This window comes from Jaculus jaculus, chromosome 7, assembly GCF_020740685.1.
Source record: "Jaculus jaculus isolate mJacJac1 chromosome 7, mJacJac1.mat.Y.cur, whole genome shotgun sequence".
NCBI classification, from domain to species: Eukaryota; Metazoa; Chordata; class Mammalia; order Rodentia; family Dipodidae; genus Jaculus; species Jaculus jaculus.
The window spans coordinates 89,511,367-89,523,180 of record NC_059108.1 but is presented as its reverse complement, the minus strand read 5'-3'; the positions used below and the strand labels follow the sequence as shown (position 1 = coordinate 89,523,180).

Sequence of the window (11,814 nt, the reverse complement as noted above, 5' to 3'; positions counted from 1 at the left end):
GATTTCTGATTGGCTATGGGATCTGCTCAGTAGAAAGGACCCTATATCTGGAATTGGGAACCAGGTCAGAATCCTATGGAGACAAAGATTATGTTCTCTAAGTCTTTAAGTCTTTGGCTAAAAGAGAGGCTACCTCCATCAAAATCTCCCTAAATTAATAACACTTATCGTATTTAACCTATGCTGACTTCACCCTCTGTTGAAGAATCTGTTTTTGTTTTTCAGAAGGTAGCCAGACCCAAGGAGATAAACCACCCCTCACATTTCAGCCAAGCCCCAGCTGAAGCCACAGAAGAACTGCGGAGATAAGCAAAAGTGCTACTTTCATGGGGAGTCTGGCAAGCAGTGCCAGAGTGAAGGAGACAGACACTGAGGATACTCAACACATACCAAACCAGAGACCCAGAGTCCCCTCAGTGCTCATCACTGAAGCAGACTTTAAAACAGACACCCACCAAGGCTCAGAGAATTTTTCAAAAGGATAGGAAAGACTGAAGGAGCCACAGGTTGGAACGTCATACCCACAAGCATTGCCTCCCCTCAATAACTGCTATTCTCACAGTTCATAACCCACAACCCCATGGGGAATACCAGCAACGCCACTGAGGAGGGCCCCAGTGAAATGGGGCAGTGATACTAACACTCTGTATGATGTATCCATGCAAAGTATGTTCTTAATAAAAAAATTTTAAGAATATTTTAAGCACTAGTGTTCCTTGAGAAACATTCCCATTTAAATCTGCATGCTATGAAGTTTATCTTTTGATGTATTCCAAAAATATGAAGTGTGAAATTTTTAAATTAATGTATACCATAAACATTTTTGCTAAGATGCATTGAATGGTGATATAAGTAAAATAAATACAATAGCAAAGGTGGTATAAATTCATAAAGATATATATTTCAGTTTCAGAAAGAAAAGCTATGTAACCTACAATGAAAACTACAGCCATCTACACAGTAACCATGGTGTGCTCTTCTAAATCAAGGGTTTGATTGTAGTCAGACATAGCTTCCTTGATCCGTCCTACTCTGCCACGAACTTCTGCTCTGAGACTATATACGACCGGATCACTAGGCTTCAAGGACAGGGCTGTCAAAGAAAAAAAAAAATCACTCAGAGAGATATGTTGATGCAAGCACTCAAAATAGTTCTATTTTTTTGAATAAAAATTTCCAAGTCTTCATACCTTACTTATTTACTAACATTTTTCTGGGCTGAAGAGATGGCTTAGCAGTTAAGGCACTTGCCTTCAAAGCCTAAGAACTCCTGTTCAAATCTTCCAGATCCCTTGTATAGCCAGAAACAACAGTGATGCAAGCACGCAATGTTGCACATGCACATAAGGAGGTACACACAACTGGAGTAAGTTCACAGCAGCTGAAAGGCCCTGATGTACCCATTCTCACTGTGTCTGCCTCTCTCTCTCTCTCTCTCTCTCTCTCTCTCTCTCTCTCTCAAAAAAAAAAAGTAAAAAAAAAAATCTGCAAATGTATTAATATAGGCCAATTGTAAATATTTAATGTTTCTAAGAAAACTACTTAAAGGAATCATAGAACTATGCCTTTCTTTGGGAGGCTGGCATTTTTTGTGTCTGGTCCCCCCAAAAATCTTCTATAACTCAATTTACTAAGGAAATAAGTTATTACATAAAGAAATCTATACTGATTACATTAAAAACAGTATCAATACACATTGATTCTGTCTGTCTAAACAAACAGACCCCATTATTTTCTTGAGTAGTCTGAAAACAAACACATTAACTGCTATAACCTTATTAAAATAATTACCAAAAAATATACCTTTGCTAAGATCTTCTTCAGCTAGCTCATATTGCTTTAAACAGTAATAGAGATATGCTCTGTTAAAATATATTGCAGCCCAATGGGGACAATGCTCAACTGCACATGAAAAATCTTGCTTTGCTTCTTCATATTTCTCTAATATTGTATTAGCAACCGCTCGATTCATGAGTGCATAGTCATTTTCTGGATCGAATGTGAAAGCTTTTGAAAAGTAGTCCCTGGCCTGTAACATATAAGAATAAAGACAATTTTGATTGACAGAATTATCTAGAAACTTGAAACCTTTGTATTTCTTTTTGCATGTAGGATGTATGTGTGTGTGGCTGTGAGTGCATAAGTATAAATGTTCATATATGTATAGGTGCACATATGTTTGCAGGTGCATGTATGGAGGTCAGATTTTGATGCCACCTTACCTTTGAGACAGGGTCTCTTGTTGAATCTAGAGTTCACCAATTCTACTTGAATAGCCACCCTGTGAGCCCCAGGGATTCCCAGTCTCCATCTCTTCAGTTCTGGAATTACAGATTTACACCATTGTGCCTGGCATTTTTACATGGTCCTGGGAATCTGAATTTGGAACTTCAAGCTTGTATAGCAAGCACTTTACCCACTAAGCAATCTCCCCATATTGATTTAAAATTAACACTATTTGCCTTCCAACAGGACAGTGAAGATATTTCATCCCAGATACAGAGGGAGTTGAAGAGAATAAGAAAAATATTTTTTAAATATTTTTATTTATTTATAAGAAAGAGAAAGAGGCAGATAAAGAGAGTGAGAGAGAAAAAGAGAAAGAAAGAAAAAGAGAGAGAATGGGTGTGTCAGGGCCTCTAATCACTATAAATGAATTCTAGATACATGCACCACCTTGTATGTCTGGTTTCACATGGGTACTGAGGAATTGAACCCAGGCCCTTAGGCTTTTCAGGCAAGTGCTTAAGCCACTGAGCAATCTTTCTAGCCCCAAGAAAAAATATTTTTTAGAATTGGCCTGCCTTTTGTTTTTATCACCTTTTAACCAATTTTCCTGTCACTGTGACAAAATAGAGATAATCAACTTAAAGGGAAGAAAGATTCATTCTGTCTTAGTGTTTCAGGGGTTTCAGTCTATGGTGCCTTGGTCCTAGTTCTCTGGGCCCATGTCAACACAGTCAATCATGATGGAAGCATGAGGCAGAAGAGCTGCTCACCTCCTGGCAGCTAGAAAGCAAAGAGAAGTATGTTCTTAAGGATCTAATTTCCTTCTACCAGGCCTTGTCCCCTAAGAGTTTTACCACCTCCCAATAGCATCGGAGGCTAGTGACCAAGCCTTCAGCATATGGACCCTTGAGAGACATTTAGCACCCACACAATGACACCATGTTCTAGCAATTCTAAACAATGCCACTAATACTACACTTTCTAGAATAAAATGCCCCCCTACATTGCCTACTGCCCTAGTCTCTCTTATATCCCTGTATAGAACAACAAAAAGTAAATTACAAAAGACCAAACAGAGGATAGAATACAATTGAGGTTATTATATCTTGAATGTAAAAAAAGTAAGAGATGAATAGAGAAATTATTTTCCAAAGGTTGAGTGCAAACCACACCCAAAGGGATATAAACTTGGCTATATACCTTGAAAAAATTAGAGACTCTAAATTATTCACAATTTCTCATGGACCTAGAAGATGTGACTGTAAAATGAATGTAGCTAAAGTTTGGTTAAAAGATAGAGCAAAACTTCTGTGTTAGCCTCAGAGATAGCATTTGATGGGCTACAGTTTCCCTCACAAAATGCAAGTTCCTTGATCTTTAACCTTTAACTTCCTGACAAAGACTGCAGTCTGCAGAGACTGTGCAGTAACTCCCAAACATGAAACCTCTGTCGACTTGCTGACTATTTAAAAAGACTTACTGTTTGCTGTCAGCCCCCTCTCAACAGCCCCCTAGCAATCAAACCAGTCAATCATGTATAGCTTATCATGTGGACAGGCTTTTGGCAACAAGCTGAATTTGTTCAAAACAACTTGTGTAACTAGAAGGGCCAATTAAGAATTGTCCAAAAGCACTTTATTCCACATTGTCTTATTGCCCTATCCCCCTGCCTGTCTTTTAAACATTCATTTATCTTTCTCCCTGATGGAACTTGTTATAATGTCATTTTCTTTCAGTGTCTGTAAATGAAAAGCATCAAAGCCTCCCAGTAATCCTCCATGAACTTTGCTTCCTCTCACATTTTTAAAGCACTTTAATTTATTTACTTGCAAACAGAGAGAGATAGGGACAGAGAGAGAATGGGTGAGCCAGGCCCTCCAGCCGCTGCAAATGAACGCCAGAAGTTATGTGCCACTATGCATCTGGCTTTATGTGGGCACTGCGGAATTGAACCTTAGTTGTCAGGCCTCACAGGCAAGCACCTTAACTGCTGAGCTATCTCTCCTGCCCCTTTCTCTGACTTTTGAGGGGCATTTATATCAAGACTGTATAACCTCGCTCATCCCTGACAGCAACTATTCTGTGCTACAGTTAAGTGTAATTTAAGAATCCATGGAGATGGGGTAGAACTGACATTGGTCTGTGGAGGGCTTAAAGAGACTTCACTCTGAAGAAAAGGGTAAAGACAATAATATCAGAAGATAGGCAAAGGAAGAACTCTACATACCTCTTTCTTCATAAAGAGCCCTATGCTTCAACTCACCCCAAATGATCAATAAAGAAAAGACTTCAAGATGATGTCCCACAAACGTGTGCTTTCAAAGTGTGCTTAAGATAATCAATCTCAGTAAAATACTAATATTGCAACTAATTTAAATAATGCAACTTTATAATGTAGCTTCCAAACTATATTACTTAGAAAATTGTAAACCACTTCCAGCCAAGATGGCGACTGCCTAGCCGAGCTGCAAATCCTGGGGAAAGAAAGGCAAGATATTAAGGGTGCACTGGGTCTTTTAGGGGAGAGCAATCTCCAATAGATTGTCAGTGGGCGGCCACGGGGTGGGTGGGGACAGGGAATCGCTGATACCTTCCCCCCAATAACCACTGTATCCACGGCGCCACCACTGATTGATCCTTGCATGTGGAAGCTTAGACTGCTCCGCCCACTCGCCCTCTTACTGCTCCGGCCACCTCTGCGCATTCAGTGAGTCCTGGCAATAACAGGGAATTGTGAATTCCCTCATGGGCAGGCAGCCTACCCCTTCCACAGATAGCTGCCATATCCATTGCACTGCCAAACCGATAGATCCCTGCGTACAGAAGCTTAGACTGCTCTGCACACTCGCCCTCTTACTGCTCCAGCCACCTCATGTTCAGAAAGTCCTGGCAATAACAGGGAATCGCAAATTCCCTCAGGGGCAGGTAGCCTACACCTCCCACCAAGTAGCCGCCATACACACAGAGCCAGGAGCCAATGCACGCCAATCCCTGCATGCTGAAGATTAGACTGCTCTGGACACTTGCCCTCTTACTACTCTGGCCACTGCACATTCAGAGAACTGGCAATACCAGGGAATCCCTGATCCCCTCAGGAGTAGGTAGCCCACCCTCTCCCCAAGTAGCCACCTATCCACAGAGCAGCTGCACACAAATCGATCCCTGCATGTGGGAGCTTAGACTACTCCACCCACTCACTCACTTACTGCTCCTGTCCTGCCACTGCACTACAGCAAGCCCAGTGCCACAGCAACTGCCACACTAGCTCAGATGTGTCTCTCACTTGTGCAAGCTCAGGAGCCATCCCCTACCTATCTGCCGCACAGGCCATCTGCCATTGTCCAGTGGCGGGGAGCACAGACTGCTTCTGGGTACCAGGTTCCCAGCCAGAGTTTGGGCTGCTTCAATGCTTAGTGCCACAGTGTCACTCCTAGCTTGACTGCAGGCTGCATTGGCACATTACCGCTTGAGAATTCAGGCAAATTTGGTGCCCCTGCCAGGCAATAAATAAGATGGCTTTGGCAAGTGAGAGCCAAAGCTCAGGCTATTTGGCAACTGCCCCAGGCTGCCTCAGATTCCCATTGTGCTTGAGCCCAGGCTGATTCACACACCTACATACCCATACACTGTCATGGGCAGACCATAGCACAAAAGAAATAACACAAAGAATCAAATGCAAGAAAATCCAGTTAGCGCACCCAGTCCTACTAAAAATATATCTAACTAAAACATAGAAGACTTACTAGGACTAGAACATCAAATTAAAGCTATGAGCAATGCAACCCTGATCAACCTGCTGGCAGAGCTAGCAGGAAAGCAACAACGGACTGATAATCGTGTGAATGCTGCCATCACTAAACTAGAACTAATAGATAATAAATTGGAAGGAGTTCAAAGAGAGTTAAGGGACTAGAGGGAGAGTAAGAAAAAGACATCAAAAATGACATGGCCATGCTAAATGAAGAATAAAGAAATGCAAGGATGAATTCCAAGAATCATCAAGAAAATCAGAAAATGATGTGAAAAGGGAGCTTGACAAAGAAATGGAAATTATCCATACAAAGGCAGTAGAAAATGCAAACTTGATTGAACAAGTCCAAAACTTTCAGCTTCTCTCAAGAATAGAGTAAGCCAAGTGGAGGATAGAAACTCTGATCTGGAAGACAAGATGGAAGAAACAGTTTGAGAGTTCAAAAATTTCAATAAGTTCAGAAGTTCCTGTGAACAGAACATGAAGGAATTGTGGGATACACTTAAACATCCTAATATCGGGATTACTGGAATACCAGAAGGAGAAGAAATTCAGATCAAAGCATGGAGAACTTATTTAACAAAATAAATGAAGAAAACTTCCCCACTATCTTCAAAGAAAGGCCCATCAAGATTCAAGAAGCCAACAGAAATACAAACAGATTGGACCAAAGGAGAAACTCTCCAAGACATAGTGTCATTAAGACTCTATAAACATTGACACCAAAGAGAAAATCCTAAAAGAAGCTAGGGAAAAACAGCACACCACTTTCAAAGGAAACCCCATCAGAATTACTTCAGAATTCTCAATGGAAACCCTGAAAGCTACAAGGGCCTACAATGGAACACTGCAAAATCTAAGAACCTATGGCTTCCACCCAAACTACTCTACCCAGCCAAAGTACCCCCCCTTATGATAGATGGTGAAAGAAAAACTTTCCATGACAAAACTCAGCTTTACAATTATATGAACACAAAACCAAACCTACAGAGAGTATTTCAGGAAATTCTCCACAGAGAAGAAACAAATAACCAAACTTAAATGCCTACAAGAAGCAGATCACAATACCAAACTCAGAGTAGGCACAAAAAACTTCAAAGTCCATGAAAACACCAACCCACATTTACCATCACAATATGGCAGGGATCAAATCAAATCTCACAGTCATTACCTAAATATTAATAGTCTTATCTCACCCATCAAAAGACACAAGCTAACGGGATGGATCAAAAATTAGACCCCTCAATCTGTTGCCTTCAAGAAACCCACCTCACTACTAAACACAGGCACCTCCTCAGGGTGAAAGGGTTGAAAACAATATTCCAAGCAAACAGGAATAAGAAACAAGCAGGCATAACTATATTAATATCGGATAAAATAGACTTCAAACCAACCATAGTCAAAAAAGGCAAATAAGGCCACTTCCTACTTATCAAGGGGATGATCCATCAAGAGGATATTACAATCATAAATCTGTATGCACCAAACACAGGGGTACTACAGTACATAAAACAAAACCTACTTGACAATAAAAAAGAAATAACCACCAACACCATCATAGCTGGGGACTTCAATACACCATTATCAGTAACAGACAGATCACCCAAACATAAACTCAACGGGGAAGTAAGAGAGCTCAACAAAACCATAGATCACTGAGACCTAACGGACATCTACTGAACTTTCCATCCCAAATCCACAGACTACACATTCTTCTCAGCAGCCCATGCAACATTCTCTAAAATAGACCATATACTGGGTCACAAAGACTGCCTCCACATATTTAGGAAAATTGACATAATTCCCTGCATGATATCAGATCACAATGCTATATTGCTAGAAATCAACAAAAAAAGACCAACTAAGAATCCCAACAGCACCTAGAAACTGAACAGCACACTTTTAAACAATAAGTGGATAGTGGATGAAATAAAAAATAAAATTGCAAAATTTCTGGAATTGAATGACAATGAGAACACATCATACCAAAACTTATGGGACACAATATAGGCAGTCCTCAGGGAAAAATCCATAGCACTCAATGCCTTCATTAAAAAGACAGAAAGATCCCAAATCAGTAACCTAACCATCTACCTAAAGGCACTGGAAAACCAAGAAAAATCCAACCCAAAGAGCTCCAGAAGGAAATAAATAATTAAAATTAGAGCAGAAATTAATGAATTGGAAACTAAGAAAACAATTAAGACAAGTGACAAAACAAAGAGCTGGTTCTTTGAAAAAAATAAACAAGATGGACAAACCCCTATCCTATTTTATCAAGCAAAAAAAGAAGCTTCACATTAACAAAATTCAAAATGAAAAAGGAGAAATCACAACAAACATAAGTGAAATTGGAAGAATCATCAAGACTTATTTCAAAAACCTCTACTCCACAAAACTGGATAATGTGGAGGAGATGGATAAATTCCTGGATGCATACCATCTATCAAAGGTAAACTCAGAACAGATTAATCATCTCAATGAACCCACCACACTCCTGGAGATTAAAATAATAATAAAAAACCTGCCCCAAAAGAAGAGTTCAGGACCAGATGGCTTCTCAGCTGAATTCCATCAAACCTTCATGAAATAACTCAAACCAAAGTTCCTCAAACTGTGCCACAAAATTGGAGAACAGGGAAAGCTACCCAACTCCTTTTATGAAGCTATTATCACCCTAATTCCAAAACCAGGCAGAGATGCCACAAGAAAAGAAAACTACCAGCCTATTTTCCTGATGAGCTTAGATGCAAAGATCCTGAACAAAATACTTGAAAACAAAATCCAACAATACATCAAAAGTATTATCCACCTTGACCAAGTGGGATTCATCCCAGGAACACAGGGGTGGTTCAACATATGGAAATCTGTCAATTTAATGCACCACATAAACAAGATTAAACATAAAAACCACATGATCATTTCAATAGATGCAGAAAAGGCCTTTGACAAGATAAAACATCACTTCATGATCAAAACATTGGAGAGAATTGGCATAGCTGGTTCATATCTTAACATAATAAAAGCAATATACAAAGTTCTGAAAGCCCAAATAATACTTAATGGAGAGAGACTGGAGGAATTCCCATTAAGTTTAGGGACAAGGTCCTCTCTAACCTCTGCCTTTCAATACAGTACTGGAAGTCCTAGCTCAAGCAATACCGGAGGAGGAAATAAAAGGGATACAATTTGGAAAGGAAGAAGTTAAGTTAGCTCTATTTGCTGATGATATGATTGTATATATAAGAGTCTCGAGAGACACCATCCCAAAACTGAAGGTGATTAACTCCTATAGCAAAGTAGCAGGATACAAAATAAATACACAAAAATCAGTAGCCCTTCTATAAGCAAATGACAAAGATACAGAGAAAGAAATAAGGGACATAGTCCCATTTTCAATAGCAACAACAACAACAAAAATACCTTGGAATAACATTAACCAAGGGAGTAAAAGATCTATACAATGAAAACATAAAAACACTCAAAAAAGAAATTGAGGAGGACTTGAGAAAATGGAAAGACCTCCCATGCTCCTGGATAGGCAGAATTAACATTGTGAAGATGACAATCCTACTAAAGGCAATATACAGATTTAATGCAATTCCAATTAAAATCCCTACAGTGTTCTTCACAGAGATAGAAAAAATGACCTCAAATTTCATATGGAAAGGCAGAAGGCCTCGTATATCCAAACATATCCTCAGCAAAAGAAATACCTCTGGAGGTATCACCATACCTGATCTATTGCTATATTACAAAGCCATAGTAATAAAAACAGCATGGTACTGGCATAAGAACAGTAGTATAGATCAATGGAATGGACTTGAAGATCTGGACTTTGGGTCACACAACTATAGCTACTTGATATTCGACAAAGGCCCAAACAACATAGGCTGGAAAAAAGACAGAATCTTCAAGAAATGGTGCTGGACAAACTGGATAACCATATGCAGGAAACTGAAACTTGGTCCACACATTTTGCCATGCACTACACTCAAGTCCAAATGGATCAAAGACCTCAATATAAGACCAGAAACTCGAATCCTACTTGAAGTAAATTTAGGAAGTGCTTTCCATGATATAGGAATGGAAAAAAACTTCCTGAACAAAACCCCAGTAGCTCACAATCTTAAACAGTCACTCAGTCAATGGGATCACATGAAGCTGAAGAGTTTCTTTACAAACAAGCATACAATAAGCAAAGCCGATAGATTACCCACAGAATGGGAGAAAATATTTGTGTGTTATCCAACTGATAAAGGCCTAATCTCTATAATCTACTTCAGTAAGAAGTCAAACACCCCACTCACAAAAAGTGGCAAAGAGCTGAACAGACCATTCACAGCAGAAGAAACACAAATGACAACCACACACTTTATGTTCATCATCCCTAATCATCAGAGAAATGCAAATTAAAACAATTATGAGATTCTACCTTACCCCAATAAGGATAGCAAACATCAAAAACCCAAATGAGGTGCGGCGTTGGTGGTATAGTGGTGAGCATAGCTGCCTTCCAAAAAACCAAATGAAAATAAACGCTTGGGAGGACTGTTGGTGGGAATGCAGGATGGTACAACCACTTTGGAAAGCAATATGGAGACTCCTGAAAAAGCTGATGATAGAGATACCAACAGACCCAGTTATTCCCTTACTTGGCATCTACCCTAAAACCTTCAAACCACAGGCCAGAGAGATTTGCTCATCCATGTTTGTAGCGGCTCTATTCGTAATAGCTAAAAGCTGGAATCAACCCAGATGTCCATCACTAGAAGAATGGATAACTAAGATGTGGTATATCTACACAATGGAATTTGATACAGCAGTAACAAAAAATGACACAATGAAATTTGGGGGAAAATGGTTGAACCTGGAACAGATCATTCTCAGTGAACTTACCCTATCACAGAAAAAAAAAGAAATCGCCACATAGTCTCACTCATCTGCAGCACCTAACCTGAATCTACCCAAGATACCTTACATACCCAGCAAGCATCTCATGGACTAGACACTAGGATGGATGAGGAGGGTGGGGAGGGCATTGAAGAGGTGGGAAACACAAATCTATACCCAAATGGCAATGACACCATAAAATTATACTTCCTAAAAGGCAGACCAAATGGCTGAACCTTCACCAGGCCCTTACAGGGACCACCTGAAGTACAAGATACCAGAGGTGGTATGATGAAGACTAATCTTAATCTTCTACATCTTCCCTTCCTTCCTCTCCATCTCCTCCCTCTCTCTCTCTTCTCTCTAACTCTTGTATATTAGTTATCCTTTTCCTCCTTCTCTTTGTCGGCACTGACCTGTAACTCCCAGTACCAGCACGTGGCCATCATCCACAATGAGGTTTTGATCAGAGAGACTAACAAGGTATCCTAAAAGACAGATTTCTGTCAGAGTACTTGAGGACCCACCACAGGTTAGTGGTAAGACCCTACTGCTGAAGACACCTTATGTGGTTGACATGTAAAATGGAATGGCATGGCTGGAAGCTAGAAGAGAGTCAGTCCCCAGACAGTCAGCACGTCTAGTGCCAGAATGTGCTACATGGGCGACTGGGGGAAAATGACCAACATCTGTCCAAGCAACTCATGGTCTAACCTACTTAGCAGCAAATAACCTGTTGTGATGCCTACACAAGTGCAATAGTGGCACACAGCCATGGTGGGGAACCAACTGCTGTTGATTTGGCTAACTGATCCCCTCAGTGGTACGGGACCCATAGCTGGAGCTGGGAAACAGGTCATAACCATATCCAAACATAAGCCCAGTCTCCATTATCAAGCTACCACCAATTGTGGGCTACAAGAGGGCCTACACCTATTAAA

At 40.2% G+C, this 11,814-nt stretch overlaps 1 protein-coding gene across 1 annotated transcript in view; it reads right to left on the bottom strand.

Moving 5' to 3' along the window:
- Positions 1-953: 953 nt before the first annotated feature.
- Ttc6 (tetratricopeptide repeat domain 6) overlaps positions 954-11,814 on the bottom strand; it is a 313,619-nt gene continuing 302,758 nt past the window's right edge. Inside the window, exons 30-31 of the mRNA XM_045155567.1 lie at positions 1,804-2,029; positions 954-1,093 (exon numbers count right to left, since the gene is read on the bottom strand). Of these exons, the coding sequence (XP_045011502.1) occupies positions 954-1,093; positions 1,804-2,029 (366 nt within the window). The remainder of the gene's footprint in view (positions 1,094-1,803; positions 2,030-11,814) is intronic.